Source organism: Netta rufina, assembly GCF_964035555.1.
Source record: "Netta rufina genome assembly, chromosome: 1".
NCBI classification, from domain to species: domain Eukaryota; kingdom Metazoa; phylum Chordata; class Aves; order Anseriformes; family Anatidae; genus Netta; species Netta rufina.
In genome coordinates, this window is record NC_140123.1 from 183,818,813 (window position 1) to 183,840,404 (window position 21,592).

The 21,592-nt window shown below is 39.4% G+C and overlaps 1 protein-coding gene across 1 annotated transcript; it reads left to right on the forward strand.

Moving 5' to 3' along the window:
- Positions 1-12,962: 12,962 nt before the first annotated feature.
- SPAM1 (sperm adhesion molecule 1) lies at positions 12,963-18,436 on the forward strand (the record flags this gene model as incomplete). The annotated part of the gene is made up of 3 exons (XM_084306254.1): positions 12,963-13,931; positions 15,890-15,979; positions 17,786-18,436. The coding sequence occupies 3 exons, from the start codon at positions 12,963-12,965 to the stop codon at positions 18,434-18,436; spliced, it is 1,710 nt and encodes a 569-aa protein (XP_084162380.1).
- Positions 18,437-21,592: the final 3,156 nt, after the last annotated feature.

Genomic DNA, 21,592 nt, shown 5'->3' on the forward strand with positions numbered 1-21,592 from the left:
GGGCTACAACACTACCCAGGTCTGGCTTCAGGTGAGGGCAGTGCACAGGAACACTTAGAGTACTGCCACAGTGGTGGCCTTGCTGCTGGTAGCTGTGTCCTGCTTGTGTGGTGTCTACTGCAGCTCCTGCCAGTGCTGAGGTCATGGGCAACTCATTAGAGAAAAGAGAGAAAGGAGACCTTAGCCTGTTTGAAGCATTTCTTCTGCTCCACTTCTGGGTTGAAGAAACAGGGTCCATAATATTTCAGTTTGGACATGGTGGCCTCCACAAAGGGAGTGAGTTATGGGATTGAGCCCCATATTGTGAAGTGCTGATGGAAAAAGCATCCTGATGTAAACTGGAGCACGGGCTCTATGGCAGAGCTGGCGGGTAAAGATATTATGGAGCCAGTCCTTCTGCCTAGGGGAGTTGAGGGTTATGGTGGGCACTTTGGAGAAAGTAAGGTTGGAGGTGGTGGTTTTGAACTGTGCTGGAACAGAGAGAGAGAAAGACACCTCAGTGAAGGGTGAGCTTAGGAAAAGGTGACATGGTATATGAAAGGGAGGATGTGGCCTGTGACTGGGTGTAATGGGACAGCTACTGAGAAATGTGTACATGGGCCTTCATGCCTTCCTCTGCTGAGAGATTGTACTGGGTATGTGTGGCAAGGGTTTGGTAACAGGGAGGGTGCAGGAGTGGCCTCTGAGCAGAGCCCAGCAGCTGCCCCATGTCAGATAAGAGTCAGTTCCAGCCAGCTCCAAAAGGGACCCGCTGCTGGCCAGTGCCAAGCCAATAAGCAACATTGTTTGCACCTCTGTAAGAGCAGATTTAAGAACGGGGAAAAAAGCTGCTGCACCACAGCAGCTGGGAGAGCAAGGAGGAGAACCAGCCCTGCAGACCCCAAGGTCAGTGCAGAAGGAGGGCAGGAGGTTCTCCAGGCATGCAGCAGCAGTTCTGCTGTGGCCTGTGGAGAGGCCCCTGGTGGAGCAGGCTGTCCCCCTGCAGCCCATGGGTCCCACATGGAGCAGATCTCCATGCTGCAGCCCATGGAGGAGCCCCTGGTGGAGCAGGTGGCTGTGGCCTGGAGGAGGCTGCGGCCCATGGAGAGCCCCCGCAGGAGCAGGCCCCGGGCCGGAGCTGCAGCCCGTGGAGAGGAGCCCACACAGGAGCAGGGGGTCTGGGGGGAGCTGCTGCCCGTGGGGGACCCGTGCTGGAGCAGTTTGTTCCTGGGGAATGGAGCCTGTGGTACGGAGCCATGTGGGAGCAGTTCTTGAAGAGCTTCTGCCTGTGGGCAGCCCCTGCAGGCTCAGTTCGGGAAGGACGGCATCCCGTGGGAGGGACCCCATGGGGAGCAGGGGCAGGGAGAAGGAATGGCAGAGATGAAGCATCAGGGACTGACTGCAGCCCCCATTCCCTGTTCCCCTGTGCCACTCGTGGGGAGGAGGTAGAAGAGGGTAGATTGGGTGAAGGTGGTTTTAGTTTATTATTTTGTTTTGTTTTCTCAGTGTTCTAGTCCTCTAGTTACAGGCAATAACTTTCTCTAATCTCTCTATGCTGAGTCTGTTTTGCCCATGACAATAATTGTTGAGTGATATCTCTGTCCTTATCTCAACCCTTGAGCCCTTTTCATTCTATTTTCTCCCCCTTTCCCTTTCAGGAGTGGGGGGGGGGAGAGAGTGGTTGTGGTGGAGCTTGGCTGCCCAGCTGGGTAAAACCACCACAGAGATGAAGTACCAGGGAAGAAGGATACATCTCAGTGGGATCAGACTGGCTGGAGAGCAGGGGATGTGTGGAAAGAAAGGGGGAAGGGAAGGGAGATACCACATCCCCTGCCTCCCATCAGTCCACAAAGTGTAGTTAACATTGCAAACCACTCTGCCAAAGTCACGATGTGGAATTTTGCCACTGATTAATAATGGGAGAAAACTCAATTCCTCTGTTCTTTGTTCTTGAGGCAGCAGAGGTCAGTTTTGCCTATATTGCTGAAAAGCTTTGGTCCACTTCTGCCTTTGCACATTACATACCTGACTTTTTATCTGTCGCATTCAGTGACTGATATAAACTGTGCAGTATTTGCATATCTTTACCAGCTTCTCTTCCCATCTGGCTTCAGACATCTCCTCTTTTATTAGCTGCCAGCTGTGGCTTTCCTATTTCTTTTTATTATTATTATTATTGTTATTTTTATTTCTTTTTTATCTTCTCCTGATGCCCCACAACCAGCAGGAACACCTTCCAGTTTGTGCCTTATCAGAGTGAAATCAAGAGCCACCTAACAGCCACACTCTTACAATTTGGAGGACCACAGAGACATTTAGCATCAGGTTATTGGGTTGAATCCAGCTCATTCAGTAGCAACTGGAAATTGTTAGTGTCTGCTGATGAGCCGGCAGCTGTGGGGCGTGACACTGGGGACTCTTCTCCAGTCGCTAATGGACAGATGTCCACATCATAAACACACAAACAAAACTAACACTTTTGCTGGCAGCCTCAGCAGGGGACTGACACATTCAGCGGGCAGTGAGGCTGTTTGTAATGCTGGGCAGTGACCACAGAGAAGTCCCAGACTACCGGAGTGAATAATTTGCTGACCCCTGTTGGGCTTGCTGTGGGGATGGGAACCTTATGTACCAGCAACTATAAGTCTTGCTTTGAAAGAAATAGTTTAATGAGAGAAGCCAGAGGGGATGTTGCTGAATGTCTGAGACAAACTAGTAGGTTAATGAGGTGTGAAGAATGGTTTGGTCATAGTTCCTCTTCCCTTCCTTTTGTTTCCCATACCCCTGCAGAGCCATTTCCACATCTCCTCAGGCTTCTCAACTTTCATTCTGTTCTACAACATCATTTCCACCAAGCACAGCAATGTTTCCTTCCTGTTTTGAGAATTATTTCACTCATTTACTTAATACTGAAGCCAGCAAAAGTCTTATTCTGGCAGGAAATTCTTATTTGACAATGATAATGGATGCTAGACCACGAGATAGGTGGTAAAGTTGCAAGGTAGGATTCTGTCCAGTACCAAAAAGATGCGATGTTACAGGAGAGAAAAACGGTGCTACAGGTGAAGTGGCAGAGCCTTGAAGTCTATAGCTTGGGCTGAAACAACAAAGGCTTTTTGAAAACAGCTACCATGCATCTCAACAGCAATTTGACCTAAAAGGTCTCATTATTGTGTATAATGCAATTTCACAGAGAAAACTGGCTTAACAGTTTCCTTGAAGGAAAATATTGTCTTTTACAAGCACATCAAGTGAAAAAAATCAATCCAGACAAGAACAAATTTTAGAATTTCAAGACTTCTACCAATTAATATTGTGTTAAAATGTTTGTGTAATGTGCAGTAGCATGTTACTGTGGAACAATGACATTATATTATATATATATAATATTATATATATGATATATATATCACGAATATATGCTAATATTAAAAAAATCTTCATCCTTCATCGTAGGAAACTCTTTGCTTTAGAGTATTTTTTATCATAATTTTAGAATGATTTTATAAACTATTATTTTCTAAACCATTATTTCTAAATTATTATTCTAAATAATTACTTAAAGTCAACGTAAAACATGAATTCTAAATGGCAGCTGACTTTAATGATTGTAAAATAACTGTATTTTGGCTATTTTGTCATCTATGAATTTATCATTGGATCCATTATATACATTTATGAAGGATATGTCATGTAGTACTGAAAACAGTAAAAATACAAAACAAAAAAAAAATACAAAGAATACTACATGTGACATTTGAAATGACAAAATTGTTTCCACAGTGAAACAAAAGTCTTGAGACCGACATCAACTCCAAAGCTGATGAGCTCCAAAGCTGCCGAGGGAGAAATGGATCAGGTTCTAAGCTGCCTTATTACAAGCAAAATGGAAGGCCTACAGCTGAAAAAGGCACCTCCTGCCATCCCATCGTTGTGGGAAGCCCTCATCCCACAGGGATGTGTGAGTGTGATTAGAACGAGGAGTTTGATGACAGAGAGCAGAAGGTTGTTCCGTCACCTTTACATGGATGGTAACATGCCCTACGTCAGCGTCCACTAGGGATGCTCCAGTGTTCCTGCCTGGATCTCTCTGAGAGCAATCAGAGGGCACTGTGGTGCTCAGTTCAGTGATCCCCATCCTTAGCAACCTCAGGATCCGCTCCCCAGTGGGTAATTTTCCCTGCTACCTTGTTTGCTGCACAGCATGCATGCATTTCCAATTGATACCTGTGCTTGGGCACCATGGAAGGCAGTCTTGCTCCCCCCACCCCATTTCTGCATAGCAAAACCATGAAAATACTTTTGCCTCCATTGGTCAAAACACTGGTGCATCAAAAAGCAACAGTAAGTTGAAATGTAAGGTATTTCTTACTTTAGACAAAAAAAAACAAAAACAACAACAACAACAACAACAAAACACAACACACAGAAAAGCACCCTCTTTTAAAACTTTTGGCATTTATTAGGTGTACTATAAAACTAGTTGTAAGATCTTCGACAGGTAATGTTTTGTCACAGTGCTCACTGCAATCAGCTATGACAGGAGACACCCTTAATCAACTTCCCTATAATTATGCTAAGGTTTTCACTAAATGACAAATCCCAATTGGCTGGGCCAGAGCCCTGCCTTTCCAGACAAGGCTAATTATATTGTCCACTCACCCATTCATTCATTCCAGCAAGTCCTGACCTGTGGTATCATGTAGGTGAGTATTTACTATTTATTTTTATTTTGCTTGGATTTTTACTATTTTGACATTTAAAGTGAAGGTAAATCTTAGTCGGACTTTTCGGGAGGATTGTCAGGAATCATGACGTGTAACAACCTAACCACCTTGATGAATCATGTATTGAACTTCTGCCGAGTGTGATACTATCAGCTATTTTTCTCTCAGCAAGTTTTAATATTTTTTTTCATTCCAAGTGATTCATTGAACTATTACACATACAAAAGATTACTTATAAGCAGTAAATATGCAGCTAACATAGCTATTGAGTAAAATCTGTGTGTACGTATCAACAAAATTGCGAAAACCATCGTAGTCAAAATGACACTTTTCAAACTTCGGTTTGACAGGAATCAGTTTCATTTACAGGCAGAAGTACACTACCGTGGGATTTTGTTTCTTTAGGAGTCTATTGGAATAAACTTACTTTTGGGGAAGCTGAGTAAGAACCTATTTGTCCCTAGTGAATGTTTGTAGTGGGGGTGAAAAAGGATGAGACCTTAATGTTTTCAATATTTCAACTCAGGTAAATGATACGTTGCAGGTTAATAGTTATTTTTTATAAGAAGCCACAAATGGGCGAGGCAATCCACAAAATATCAAAGGCAACAGGTTTGAGTCAGAGTTACTTGTAAACAATAGAGTGAATGCCGGGCAGATCCTGCCTAGGTACAGGTTGGTGTGGGTTTCTGCTGAAGCCACCGGAGAGGAGAAACCTCAGAGAAGGTGTGGAGGTGGGTGACATCTCCAGGTTGAGAGAGCAAAACCCAAACGGTATGCGCTGTCCAGGTCACAGCTCCTGGCAAGTGGTCCAAATTCAAGACATTAGGCCTTTTATCCTTAAAAACAGTGGAGTTCATTAGGTATCTTGGCTTTGCTGTTTAGCCAGGATTTTTAAGGCTTTGCAGGTTATTTCAATTAGAAGAAAAACTGATGATGAGGTCATGTATCCTCGTTTGGCACTAAGAACCATACGAGCTATCGCCTCTGTAGCAGTGGCAGATCCAAAGAAACAGAAATTGTTGCTTCCTGAGAGCTGCAAGCCTCTGCTTTCCAGCTCCCTTACTGTAAATCCTTTTCTTTAGGCTTTCTCTAAGGGTTATGCTAATGTGCTTGCTCAGGCAGGTCCAACTGCGCTCCTTTTTCTTTTCATCTGAAACTGTTAATTCTTTGCATAACCATTTCCCCAAACAGTGCTCGATAATGCTAATGTCTCCTTTATAAATCACCAGTCTTCTGCATAGCTTTGTACTCACCTTTGTTTTGAGACTTTGACATCTGCTTACCCATCTCTCTCACTTATCTCCAGGGATGGGTGGCAATTACACTGGCTCCTTGGTATTAGGAGGTTTATCAAAATAACAAAAGACTAGGGAGATTGTGAAGAAACAGAGGGTGAAGGGGGATGCAGTAGGAAACAGTAGGAAAGAGAAATTATTTTTTGGAAAGGTTCATTTTTTACTCTGGTTTCATACTTTCCTCTGATTATTTATATACAATCATATGGGAGAAAGGAATATAGAATGAATTACAGTCCCAGGGGAGGAAGTTTAAAAAGAGAGAGCATTCAGGTATAATACAAGAGAACTTGAAATCACACACTGTGAAGGCAGATGTTAATATATAAACTGGTACTGAGGTTAATAATACGTATTTTTTCAAAGGCTAATTCTAATTTGAGGGCCTCCTGTACCTCTCTCTCCTCTTGTTATAGTTATAAAGCTTTTTTTTTTTTTTTTTTTTTTCAGAAAAAAAAGCATAATTTTGTGACTGAAACTGTTTCACATTCTGAATTGTCTGCTGTGTTAATTGTAATACTGCATTACTAAAAGAGGATTAAACAAAGGTCTATTCTGTCTCTTCCAGAGATGTCTAGAACAGTCCCACCTCTTTCAAAGACACAGCTACCTTTATACAGTGTAGATCATTTTTTCATATTAATTACCAGAACAAGGTCATGATTTGCTGAGGGGGAAATATTCTTAACCCAGCTATGAATTGCCATCTTTGACCAAAAATGTAGTGTAGATATTTCTGTGCTGCATGGAAAGCTTACAAGGAAAGAATATCATATGTTTATCTGTTCAGTTCAGATGTCTGGCTTTCAAAATAACACTCCTATGAGAGGTGATGAACATACCCATTTCTTAATGGAGTATTGTAATCCTCCAGGTTATTGACTCCCCTTGAGACCATCCACACACCTGTAGGCATAACACTGCCTTGTTTGGAAGAGCTCACTTGCAAGATCTAGTAAGCTGCCTAGGAAGCCTGTTTTTGTACTGCAGCTCCAAGCACATGGCCATCTGCACTATAGCAGATGCAAAAACTCTCTTGCAAAAACTGCTGTCCAAAAGAGTTTTAAATGGTATCAGAACACAAGGTCTGGCAGCAAAGCAAAAGACATTGAGCATTTTAGGAACGGAATTACAAAGCATTATTTTGATGAAACTATTCAAAGCTTATTTAATTTACTGAGTTGTGTCCCCCTGGGATAGGGGAACTGATGAAAATTACACTTACAACCTTGTCAGGCAGTTAGAGGGAAAGTCAGGTTGAAAGCATGGGCTAAAACAGAAAGCAGGTGTTTTTTTTTTTTTTTGTTTTTTTTTTTTTTCCTGAATGCTTCTGATTAGAATTATTCAATACGGTTTGGTGTGATACGGTAAAGAATATTTAACTAAAAACAGGCCAAAGGAAAACACTGGTTGCCTTTAAAAATGCGGCTGTGATTTTCCCAATATTCTACATTAGGGCAGTAGTAATGTAGTACAGAAATGTGATTCAAATCTACCCCCAACGTGATGTGTGCTTTAATTAGCTGTTTACTAATTGATATTAATGGTAGATATATGTTTTCACATGACATTGACTAGTAGTGCATATTTTTAATAATTTCAAAGCCTGCTACGGAGTTCTTCACAAAGTGACAAGTGATGGACTCTTATCTTGTCCTTGATTCCTCTGCAACGGAAACTGTCATTACAGAAATTGAGTTCTGCCAAGCCTAATTATACACAATACAGCAACAGAAATTTTCCAAATACTTTTGGAAATGTGTTCAGACAGTTTATTTGGCTAACTCACAACAAAATCAAATCAGAACATCAATAAACAGGCTGCTAGGATATTACAGAACTTTACAGAATTCAGAATTAGGACTTGCAAGAGAAAAAAATGAGAAATTAAGAGGAGTACAGAAAAATAATTGTAAATATTAACAAAAACATATAGCTAAATCACATGTAAATAATCAAACAGTAGTTTGACGAAATCTTTCATATATACATTTTTATAGGAAAGCTATTTACAACCTGGATGCTCAGCTGCTGACCTTTACAACATCCACATATTTTGATTTCTTCCATGGGCAACTTAAAATCCTCTCAAGCTGGGAATACCAGCACAGAAATTTGTTTGGAGGTTTTCTCAGGCTTCAGGTCCTCACACAGCCATTGCCTTGTACTCAAAAGCAGAACTAAAGAATGGGAGTAAGCAATCATGAAAGCACTGTTTTGGCAGTCATTGATGATAAGGACAGCTACAGCACTGGGGTGTAGTTTGGCAAGCATTTCTTAAATCATCTGTGCTGGCTAAACTAGCCAGTTTTGCTGGTTTGTGTAGTTAGTCAGAAAAAAACCCTTCCTCTCTTCCCTTTTGGCTGAGGTGCTTTTAACTTGAGCGACTCATCGTGTGACCCCACAGACAGCTGTAGTAGTTCAAGTGAGAAGATTATACTGAAGTGAGGATGGAGTTTTAGAAACCTGTCAAAATAAATGCATACCAAATTCTGACTTTACAGACAAGTGCATCTCAGTCCATTTCTAACAATGAGGTTAAATCCCACTATGTGAAGGCCATCCTTCATGTTTAATGTTTGATCAGGTTAAATTTGCCATCAGCTGTGCAGCACATATGGTTCATGCTTAGAGAGCTGCACCTTCTTCCCAAGGAGCTTCTTACCCCTCACAAGCGTTAATGTTATTATCACAATGTCTGAGTGTGTTTGTGTTAATTGAATATCATTCAATTGCCTTCTATTTTAGAAATTCCCAAATGACCCCAGTGGGGAGTGCATTGCAGTTGCAGGATTATTCTTCCATTCCTTCTATGGCTCTGCTGATGACTATTTATGACTCTAATACCTGCCTGTAATGAAAAAACAGCCTCTCGCCCAGGATATGCACCTCTAAAAGGAGCACAATGGTTTAAATCCTCTCTAGGTTGTAGTTCCAGCAGCACTAGTGGTTTCACACACAGTTTTTTCTACTGATCCCTTAAAAATACAGATACTGACAGCATGAACTGCTAACAGTGTGAACTGCTTTGATCCTCTTTGAGGGAACCATGAGCCTGTGAACTGTATTGGTATTGATGGTACCTTTTGGTTTAAAAAACAAACAAACTTCGGATTCTACTTCAGGTTCCAAAGTTAAATACACTTGACTTGACTAAGTTATGTCTATTTATTTCAAGGCTAAACTTGGAGTCTCCCATTTATTTTTCATTAAAAAAAAAAAAAGCTAAGAAAAAAATAAAAAAGCTAAATTCTTCTAACATATCAGGAATATAAGCCAAAGAGCATATCCAATAATTTTTGATAGGACATATAATCAGGTTATGGTGCATAATATTTGTGTGAAGTTCAAGTGTACATAAAGTACTCCTCTCCCTTTTATTTTCTAACTTTTTTTTTGGCCAAGTGGGTCATTTTTTTTTCAGGGTCACATAATGTGGCCCAGTTCTATGACAGCGTAGCTTCCAAAATATGGGAGCACACTTGTATTTTCAATCATGTGTGTTTCTGCAGTCAGTTTATGCTGTGAAAAATGATAAAATAATTAAACCAAGAAAATTCCTGTGATTTCTTCTAATACAACCTTTACAAATGCCAAATTCAGGAAAATCTAAAGCAGTAGCTGCTTCTTTAGATGAAGGGCATTTAGATCCATCAGTATGTACTTCTAGTTAGATAGCCCCAGAGCAATTAGTGTTAATATATTGTAAAGATATTGACTTTTTGACAAAGACAAGAGCAGCTTTATTACTCAGCTTGCTTAGACTGGCATTCAAGGAGACTGAAAAGAGTAGCATTTATTAGAGCTGTCATCGTTAGGTTGGGCTAAAGGCAAACCTTTTAAGTGGAAGCTATCACATAAAGTAATCTATTAGCTTATACCCAGCAGAGTATATTACAGCAAGATTTGGAGAACTATTTCCCAACAATGTTAAACTAAACTTTGCAAGATTAACCAATAATAAATAACTGAGTTCTAGCTAAATCAGTAAATACAGTATTCAAAGCAATGCTTTCCTCTTAATCTCTTTAACAATGTCCCGTTAATGAAATCCACTTATGAAAAAGATTATAGGAACAAAGAAAAAAAAAATTCCTGTAGTTTTCTGACCTCAGTGGAGGCAAGAAATCATTCATAGCCAGAGCCAGAGGCACAATAAGGGCTGAACTACTCCTACAACTCCTTTTTTGAAGTGATTCCACTTCAATATGACAAAAATTACATGAAGGATCACTATCTTGGCAAATGCCAGTGTATATCAGCTCTTTATGTGTGATAATTTAATTTCATTTTATTAAGTTGCATTTGCATAAGTGCAAAATATTTTTGTCCAAAATTTCTCTATGGAATGTTTTTATTTTGTCCTGGAAGTCTGTCCGTATCATGTCAGTATGAAGTCCGTATCACTTCGTTTGGTTATTGTAGGATCCAGCAAGGAGAGACACTGTCAGACCTCAGAGTTACAAATACAGAAGGTGAAGGTTGGGGTCAGTCTTAGCTGCAGTGCCTATGAGATGGTAGAGTTTAGGATCCTGAAAAGTAGGAACAAGGCAAAAAAAGACAAGACCACAACCTTGAGAGCAGACTTAGGCCTTCTCAGAGATTGACTTGGAAACATCCTCTGAGATAGCCCTGGTGAGAAGAGGGGTCCAGGACAGTTGTTTAATCTTCACAAATCACTTTCTCTGGGCTCAAGAATGGTCCTTCCTCGTGCAGGAGAGCTATCTAAGAGGAGGCCTGTATGAATGAAGAAGGAGCTCTGACAAAGCTCAAACATAAAGGGAAGCACACATGAGATGGGAGCAGGGATACTGTCTGAGTGTGTAAGGATGGTGTTAACAAAGGCAAAACCCACCTGGAGTTGAATCTGGCAAGACATGTGAAAGGCAACATGAAGAGCTTCTACAGGTCTATCAGAAGCTGAAGGAAGACAAGGAAAAATGTGTGTTCACAGCTGAATGAGGCAGGAGATCTGGTAGTAATGGACATGGAGAAGGCCAAGATACTCAGTGCTGCCTTCACCTCAGTCCTTACTGGAAAGACTGGCCTTCTGGGACCCCAGGCTCCTTAGACCCATATAGACTGAAGCAAGGAAGACTCACCCTCAGTGGAGGAAAATCTAAGGAACATTTAAACAAACTGGCCATATACAAGCCTATGGGATGTAATGGTACATGCACATGAGTGCTGAAGGAGATGGTTGATGTCATTGCAAGTACTATTAACTCTTAATAATCTTTAAAAGGTCATGGTGACTGGGGGAGGGTTCTGAGACCTGGAAGAAAGAAAATGTCGCCCCTATCTTCAAGAAGGGCAAAACCAAAGATCCAGAGAACTACAAGCTGGTCAACCCAACCTCACCTTGATCCCTGAGAAGTTGATGAAGCAAATAATCCTGGAAAATTCTTCCAAACACTAAGGACAAGAAGGTGATTGGAAGTAGTCACCATAGATTTACAAAGAGGAAATCATTCCTCATCAACCTGATCGCCTTTCATAATGAGATGACTGCCTTGGTGGACAAGGGGAGAGCAGTGGATATTGTTCATCTTGATTATAGTGAGACTTTCAACACTCTCTCCCATAGCATTCTCACTGATGAAGTACAGGCTAGGTATATGGATGGTGAACCTGAAAACGGCCTGAACTGGCAGGCTCTAAGGGCTGTGATCAGTGCCAGGAAGTTTACCAGAGGCCTGTTTCTGGTAATATACACTACGGGTTCAATGTGGGCCCAACACTCTTTAACATCTTCATTAATTATCTGGGTGATGGGCATTCCCAGACACACTATGGCCCATTTCATGGTGTCTCCCATATTTTCCTCCGTGCTCTCACCTGCCTTTGATACTCTGTGGCCTAACCATGAGGCTGCCAGGGGAAGTGATAGATCCAGATATGAACTGTCTCAAAATCAGGAGCGAAGTGGATTCAGGTAAGCTTCTGCACAGAGGAATGCTTTAGCTGTCTGTCTGCTATGTAAAAGTTGACCACACCATGACTACCACCACTGCTATTATGTTCTTGAATAAAAGTAAGTGTGACTGCTCATTGTGTATGTATGGACAACCTCAGCTTTCCTAATGAATTACATTCCTAGGTAGACTTGGCCTTCTTGTCACTAAATCTGTAAATCTCAAATGGTCTCAAGCTACAGATAGATGGCCATATGCCAAGATTATATGCAGTTTTTGAACCTGTTTTAAAACTTCTGGACAGAAGACAGAGTGTCTATCATATCATGGATACTTCACTGAGTTAAATGAGTTTATATAGATTGTTTTCTTGGATGTAAGCCATAGTTTGGGTTCCAATTTTGTGTTATCTTGGATCTTCCCCTAAGTGCTCTGTACAATTAATCAATTAAGACCTCAAACTTTAATATTTTAAGATAAGTGAGAATTATTACTGATAGATTACTGTTGACTAACAGAAGACATTGTGAGACTGCTCATGTTTACAGGCATCATTCACAGCCACAATCAAGACTACCAAACATGCTCATTCTGATTCACAACTCACTGTATACTATTTCACTGACAATTTTCACTGTTCTTACATACTTATGTCCTCTAAGATTGTACATTGTGCTTTTCCTTCAAGAGTTCAAGAGGGAATTTTACTCAAAGATGGCAATATATTCAAAACCATAAATGGTATTTGTTTCACAGTTAGAAAAGAAGGTTTTATCCCCACTTACTTTATCTTTTTTTTTTTTTTTTTTTTTTCTGCATTAGGTTTTAAAAATTGTTCAGACTTTTGCTCCAGTCTGAAATTGTAGAGAGCCTTGCATAAAGGACATGCTGATTTTACACCTCAAGAACATTGCTTAATAGCTTTAATCTGAAGAAATATATTATATGGTAAAGCTTCCAACAGACTACCAAACTTGTCAACACCCAGAGAGCATTTAATTTTTGTTGGATCAGAAGCACTTAATACCATTGCAATTGTTACAATGGAAACTCTAAGACAAATACAAAGTTTTGGAATTCGTGTTACCTGTATGTATCCTATAGCATCCGGTATGGTGTTCGCCACTGTTCTAGTTTCTTGCTGCTCATCTCTGAACATAAGAGCTCGTCCACTTATTTCTAATTCGCCATTCCTTTCTATCTGGAATGCTCCTACAGAACTTTGTTCTGAAAGGACTGGAGTGCATCTGGATATGACATTTTTTTCTCTCATTGGAAGTACATTGAAGACATCCATTGGGCAAAACATTACTCTATTCTACCCAGACAGACTTGGTTACTATCCTTACATAAACGAAATCACAGGAGAGGCATTCAATGGAGGACTCCCCCAACTCTTGCAGCTGGAGAACCATTTAAAAAAAGCCAAAGAGGACATCCAGTTCTATATTCCTTCAGATGAACAATCTGGATTGGCTGTCATTGACTGGGAAAACTGGAGACCTCTGTGGATAAGGAATTGGGGATCAAAAGACATTTATAGACAGGAATCCATTGATCTCGTTCAGCAGAGAGACATAAGTCTATCAGAAGCTGAAGCCAGGACTATAGCTAAAATGAAATTTGAAGCTGCAGCAAAATCTATTATGTTGGAGTCTTTGAAGCTGGGCATAGCAATGAAACCAAAACGTCTATGGGGATACTACCTTTACCCAGACTGTTATAACTATGATTACAAACAAAACCCACATAATTATACGGGAACCTGTTTGGATATTGAAATAGCAAGAAATAATGAGCTTAATTGGTTGTGGGAGAAAAGCACAGCACTTTATCCATCTGTCTATCTAGAGACAGCCTTAAGATCTTCCAGAAATGCCCAACTCTTTGTTCGCAACAGAGTTCAAGAAGCCATTAGAGTTTCGTATGTCTCCAATTCTACTTACCCCCTTCCAGTTTTTGTATATACACGACCGGTATTCACCGATGTCTATGAGGAATATCTCTCTCAGGTGAGTGGAGCTACACGTTAAATATTTCAAAATGAAGTGGAAAGAAATTACTAGGTGACACTTATTTAGCAAAGATACTAATTTGTTTCAGGAAAAAAAGTATGTAGATTTTGCATAAAAATAAATTAATCTATCAACTAAGTATGTGCAAACCGAACAGTAAGAGGTTTATTTTCAAGCCTTCCTAATGAAATTACTAATTATTTACTAAATAATAATTTGCACTCTGAACAGTCCTCACATGTTGCAAAATGTTAGAAAGCTAAAAAGCATAATTTAGTATGTTAACTCAGAGGAAAGAATAACCTTTCCAAGAGAATTAGTAAAACTGGGCTGGCCAAATGTCTGCTTTTAAAAGTTATAAGGAAAAACAATAAAAGTGATTTTTAAAAAATTATTTTTATTTTTTATTATAGAAGTGCTTCTTACTCTTTGCTCTTCACTTTGATAAGTAGGAGATATATCTCTCCTGCTTTTGTAAGAGGACTGTAGAAGGACATTAAAGATGATTGGTGTAAGATCTTCTCATACTTTCATGCCTCTCCCACTCCTCGGTGTACATTTGGAGAATGAGAGGTCACTCAGCAATCACTTCCGTGTCCAGAAAGTTAACCTTTTTCTTCTTTTGAAATTATGAGGTGCATATTAAGACAATTTTTATTGCAGGAGTTCTTAAACAGTAAATTACCCTTCTTCCACCCCAATTCATCTGATTTTTCTGATGATAATTTAATTAGTTCTCTAAAGTCAAAGAACTTGCTTGCCTGTCTAGGACTTGAAGTACTGATGCAAAATTCAATTTTTAAAAATCAAAGCAAGGACATTAAGTTTGCTGATTCTTTGGTAAATGGGTTTTAAAGCTGGTGAGGAAATTCTGTCCTTAGGTGTACTGGGGTAGCCTCCTAAATGGCATATCAGTATCTCACGGGTTTGTCAAGGTTAGCCTCTGTTTAAGGTCTAACCATCTTATTACACTCCTGGCTACACCTTTTAATATTTTTTTATATATAAGCTATCATTGATACCACCACTTTGGAAAACCTTTTCCTGGTCATCCAGGTCACAAAGAAGGGGAAGTCAGGGGAAGTGGTCCTGGTGACTGCTTTGTGTCCTCCAGCATCCTAGTTGGAGCATCACTGAGCATTTCCCCCTGCTCTATGCATATCTTTGAGGAAGAGGGTGTGCTGTTACAGTCCCTGATGGGTTTCTTGTTACTCACTGAAACCCTCACTTCCTTCCTTTTCATGTTGTTCTCCACAGAAAGTTTTTTCCTTGTTCTTTTTCTATCCATAGTTCTCTCCCATCCCACATGGGTTTTCATGTTTTGTTAGTGCTGGGCTAATAGCTGACGCTAGAAAGAGAGCTGAACAGAAACAAATTTCCCAGATCAATCTCTGTAAAAGGCCAGAGGCATCCTCCTGAGAAAATAGATTGCTGTTGGTGAAAGCTATTTTCTTGCTACTTTTCAGCTTCAGCACTTTCTGGTAACTGAAATTAAGTACAAACCAAACCAACCAACCAAAAATAATAAGAAGAAGAACCAGACACCTCCCTCCTCCCACCCACCCACCTGTGCTTTCCAGCCTCTGTTTCAGGCAGCATTAGTGAAATTGGTTACTACCAGTTGAGCAGTCAGGAAGCAATGCAGCAAAATAAATCTTAAAATGGTTGGTGGAGTGTATGGGCCAAACCACTGGCTCAGTTTTACAGTCATGTTTTTCTAACCAGATGACATATATACACTGGAGATAGTTGGCAGTATTTTCTAGTATCACCTGCTCAACTCCATCCCATAATAACGTAGTGTAATTGTGAGCAGAATGTTTGCATTGTGCATAATTGCTTGCTGTTTTCAGAGTGGTTATTTTGGCTATGTAATTTACTATACGTATTATACCTTTTGCCCATATGTTATAGCTTACTTACATCAGTAGGATTCTTTCCACATTCACTCTCAGGATGACCTGGTAAATACCATTGGAGAGTCTGCTGCACTGGGTGCTTCTGGAGTCGTGATCTGGGGCGATATGAATTTAACACAAAGTAAGGTATGCCAGATTAATGATTAATATGACATTTTTAAAGAAAAAATAAAGTGAAAAAGATATAAAACATTATAATTATTTACATCATATTTTCTATTTTAAAAATGAATCCATATCGTCAGCAGACTTACTGTCTTCACTAATTATAAAAACAAACAAACAAACAAACCAAAAAAAAAAAACAAAAAGGCAAAAAAAATATAATCAGGATTTGAAGATTGCCATTGACTACACAGAATAAGAGTTCAATTTTTTGAAATTTCATTGTTGGTGATGAGTAACTGGACAAGCTACTATGATAACTGTAAGCGAGTCACCACCTGTTCACTTAACTTAAGGAAAGAATTCCCATATCTTCATACATTCCACTCACGAGGTACAGAAAAAAAATACTTGAACTTGCACAGAACAATTCTTAAAAAAAAAAAAAACTTCCACTTTTTATTTATAAAATGGTGCACTTGGCAATAATATTTAACACTAGGAAACACTAGGAGTCAGCATGTGAAATATCAGCTCTAGCCTGTTCTGAGTGCTATAAGTACTACTTTGACTAATTCCAGGGTAAGAAAGGTCTGAGTCAGAAGAGGAAGAAAAATCAGATTGTCTTAGGAAGGTCAAAAACACATTTTGAGAAACATTGTTGTAAGGACATTCAAATATTTGAACTAGCTCATTCATACCCAGGCAAACTGAATAAAATAAACTACTGTATGGGAAGACACTTCTGAAGCCTTTTAGGAGCAAAGAACCAAAAATCTTCAGCACTGCTGAAGCACTACTGTCACAGACAGCATGGCCAAATAAACCTCCACAGCTCTGTAAGGGTCAAATTCTCAGAAGTGTCCCACTGACCATTCTTTGTATGAGAAAGCATATCAACTCTGATTTTTCAAATTTTGAAACTTAAGTGAGCAAACAGGATTTTCTACAACTCAGCCAGACTATGCATTTGTGCACTAATGGCACGTTTTTTCAAGGGTATCACAGTCTGTGGTGTCTCAGCAATGAAATATTACTGCGAGCCTCACTTCTGCATGAACTGGATAAACCAAAATTTTCTAGGCAGGGATTTTAGATATACCTAAAAGAAAAACAATTATGTATACCTCAGATTCATTGAGATGATCTCCTTGGGTCTAACTAGATTTTTCTATGTATTCATGTATGACATTGGGTAAATGGCCCTAAGAAAACATAGATTCAGAAACAAAGAGTTCAACAAACCTCTAGTTATTATACTGTGCCAAGCATACACAGAATATATGCCAGTTTCATCAAGTAGATGTTGCCCTAACATGGTTTTTGACCATCCTCCCAAAATGCGTTCCATTCAAAAATGCTGTGAAAGGTCCTTATTCCTGCAGCCAGCTGCTTGTGTCAGGGAAAACTTAAGAGTATCACAGGATGACGTAATAGAAAAATTATTTGTTCAGGTTGAAGAAATATTTTGTGCATTTTTTTTTCCCTTCAAAATATTTAGGACACATAAAAAGGAACTTTTAAAAATGCATCTGATTCAAATTACTACAGGAAGTGTCATACAGATAAAGTGAAAGCTTAAAGTTATCTACTTTCTAATGCAAGTGCTTTTAGTAACATACTCAACAACCACCTGAGATTAGCTTACTGTGGTCCTTGAATTATATAGCAACTTCTCCTATAAACCTGCTTCCAACAACCAGTTACAACTATTATCAAAACCTCAGGATAAACATTTATAGATATCCACTACAGTACTGTTATTATAATAACAACATTTTATTAGTTTCTGCACTAAACTTTTCAGATATGATGCTCTTTTTACAGAACACCTGTAAGACTCTGGACAACTACCTTAGGAGGACTTTGACTCCTTACCTCATCAATGTCACAATGGCAGCCAGAATCTGTAGCCAAGTATTATGCCAAGATTCTGGTGCCTGTGCACGGAAAAAATGGAATTCCAGTGACTATCTTCACTTGAACCCCAAGAATATTGTCATTCAAATGACAAAGGATGGAAAATACACTTTACAGGGGCAACCAGCATTTCAGGATCTACAAACATTCATAGAAAAATTTGACTGCCACTGTTATGCAGGGCACACTTGTGAACCTAGAGTTAATATCAATGACATCCAATACCTCCATGCTTGCATTTCAGAAGATATTTGCATTCAGATGTCCTCAAATTCACTTTCTAATATAGAAGCTTCTGATGAAAAGATCTTGTCTAACAGGACTGTATTTTCACTTACCTCTCAGAGTAAGGTGACACATCCTGAAATAGAAGACTTCCAACCTGACATTGGAAATAATATACTCCATATAACTGCTGCAGAATATAACACTGTCATGGCTGCCACTATATACAATGTAGAAGCAAATGACACTCGTACTTTCAGTAGTTCTTCGCCCTATAAAATAAGGATGTTTAATCTGCTCTGTTTAATTCTGATTTTTAGAACCTTAATATAAATGACTCATGAAAGTGAGAATATTCTTTTCCCCTAGCTGTGTTTGAAATTCTAAAGGTTTTACTTGCACAGAGAAATCACTTTTGAAAGGTGTAAAATAGGTGCAGCTTTGTGGTCTTATCTGTAACAGGTAGCCTTTTCTATTCCTTAGGTGACATTTCAATTTGAATGTTATTTCTCCAGTTTAGTTCTATAAACTACTATTTGTGCCAAAAATATACTAGTCTGTATATAGTGATTATACCTACGAAAGGATAATCCAGAATGAGAAAGTTGTTTTTATAGTTAATATTTTTAATGGTTACGTTTGAAAAATAAATTTGTTGATAATGCCATTTTATATACAACAAGTTAAACCAGTTAAATCCATCACAATCCATACTTCATTCTGAGCAGTCAACAGGTTTGATGCTCTATGCAGGAATTAATTTCATTCCATATGAATACTAGCTATTAAAAACATGTGGCTTAACTGTAAATCTGTGGGACTTGGCAGCATAAAATTTATTTGATTAATGTGACCCTTTTTCACTTTTCACAATATCTACAAGGACAGTGTGTTTTTTCTTTTAATTATGTATATTCCTAACTCTTGTTCAAAAGTTTTTAGCTTTAATGTAAATGTTGTCTTCAAATATTACAGCTTCATTATTTAAAATTTGAGCTGTAGCCATTAATTCTTCCTTCTTTCTTCTCCTTTTCTTCTCCCAAGTCCACATCTTGTTTCAGATTTCCCCTTCTTGGCTTTCAGTTCTTTTGTCTGCCCAGCACATAACTCACCTGATCTGCTTCTTGCTGACACTGGTCACCAGTCCTGGTTTCTCCATTCAGCCAGCCCTATCCAGTGCATGTGACTGTCTCTGTGCCATTGCGACAAGAGGCTGTGTGCCTTCTCTATGCCTGCCTATTTCCTAACCAAGCTATTTGATGGAAGCCAGTTTGTTCCGTAGGAAAACTCAACAGTGGAAGATGCAGTGATGCTGGGGACCTGGGACTCTCCTTCTTAACCTTCAGTGTCTGTGATCTGTAATCTCAGGACCGACTTTTTGATCTGTCCTGCTCACAAAACCCCAAACCACCTGCCCTGGTGCACAGAAAGCTGCGTGCCACCAAGCACCCTCTCAGTGGGGGCACTACTGCCACGTGCCATTAGCCAGGGAAGGAAGGCAGACAGCAGTTGATGGGTAAGATGGTGAAAGAGGTAATACCTGTATCTGGAGAAGAGTCTGGTGGAAGACAGACATGGAAAGCATGCCACTGGGGACACTGCAGGCCAGGCCACAGGGTCAAACCACTTTCTTTCAGCTCCGAACAGAAATGGCAAGCACACAAGACCCATGCCTTCACTGAAGATGTTCAGCTGTCTTGCAGAGACAATGTGGCTTGTCTGTTCCTTGCAAAGGAGAGACATGAAAGAACCTTGTGTATTCTGCACCGGATTCAGAGAAAATCAGTTACTCAAGTCAAAGACATGTCAATACCCACTCATAAACACAGTGTCATCATAACTACAGTAAGGCTCTTTGCGTAGTATTATTTTATTGACAAAAGCAACATTGAAGTAGCATATATACCTCAGAAGGAAAACATTCCAGTTTCACATTGAGGCCAGTTATGATTTATGTACAGTTTAAGCATTTAGAAGCAATTAACTGCAGTTCATTTGATAAAATAATATTTCCAAATTGTTATGTCAGGTGCTTAATAGAAGGCTTGACTTCTAATGGGTAAAGAGTGGTTGCTGGCAGGGATAGATTAAAAAAATCTCCCTAGAGCTAGGCATGATCTGCATAAATAAATCATCACCTCACACAGATACAATGTGCCTCACTAATGGAACTACCTGGAATTTCAATATAGTAGCCCTTTACTTACAAAAAGTTAATGCCTAAATCCAGCAGAAAACCCATATGACAGCCAACGCCTTCAAATTTTCAGATTGTCAGTCATAACAGATGTGCAGAAAAATAGATGAAGGCTTTAGATTTAACATGGAGAAATAATGTTTTATGGCTTTTGGACAGCAAGTTATAAAAAGAAAGTGACGATTTTCTCATTGCATTTATGCTGTTGAGTCCAAAAGTCAAAGCTATTCCTACTATTCAATGTTACAAGTAGACTAATGAGTAAGACTATATTTGTAGCAAACTTTCTGGTACCAAAGAAGCCAGCTGGCTTTGATCACCTCTGTAGAAATGTAGATTCTTCACTGCAACTTTGACAATGTTTGTTTGACCTTGGGTAACCAAAAGCCATCGTATACCTTCTGCATTACTGCTGCATCTGAGGTCCCTCTGTTTCATGTTGAACCTGTGATAACTATCAAAGGATTTCTAAAAGCTGGAAACTTCACTTGTAATGTCTTAGCATATTTTGTATGACTTATATGAAGTTTTATTTTTTCAGCAGAACCCTTTAACACAGCTAAAATTTTATGTTGGCATATAGAGTTTTAGTTCAAAGGCTGCATCACTTTGTTAAATCACAAGTTTCCTGAGGTTAAGCTTCTCTGTAAACAGCTGGCTCTCAGGAAGACACTGGATTTGTATTACTTTGTGATAAGAGAGCTTGCAGGATAACAAAATCCTACGAGTCTTGCCATAAATATCATTGACTATCAGCCAAGTAATAGCAAGCAGAGTGTTGGGGCGGGGATGAAATCATGAGGAAAGAAGTAGGAATGAGTAGAAGAGTTAAGATAGAGCATCTAGGACCTCCCAATAGATGCAAAAGAAGTGAACTGCAGAAGTGAAAGAGTGAAGCAGTAGTGAACATGGACAGTCTTTGTGTACCACAGTTTTTATCTACCTGGTATTTAATGGAGACAATCTTTTCCCAATTCCCACTATAAAGATAAAAGAACACAGTAACTGATATGCTAGATTAGATCCATCCATCTGATCTTTTTCCTGAGAGCAGTTCGGATAGAAAAATGAGAGTAAAGCAGGCCATCACAATAAACTGTCCACAGAAATGCATCTTCCTAAGTTCCATCCATAGTTATCTCGTGCTCTCATGTACCAACCACCTTTTGAATATTCATTTTGGATACTTATGTCACCTACATGTATCTGGAATTCATGCTTTCAATCCTGCAAACTTCATGTCATAGTGAGATTCAGGTCACTTAGCTGCTGTGTATAATTACAGTATTTTC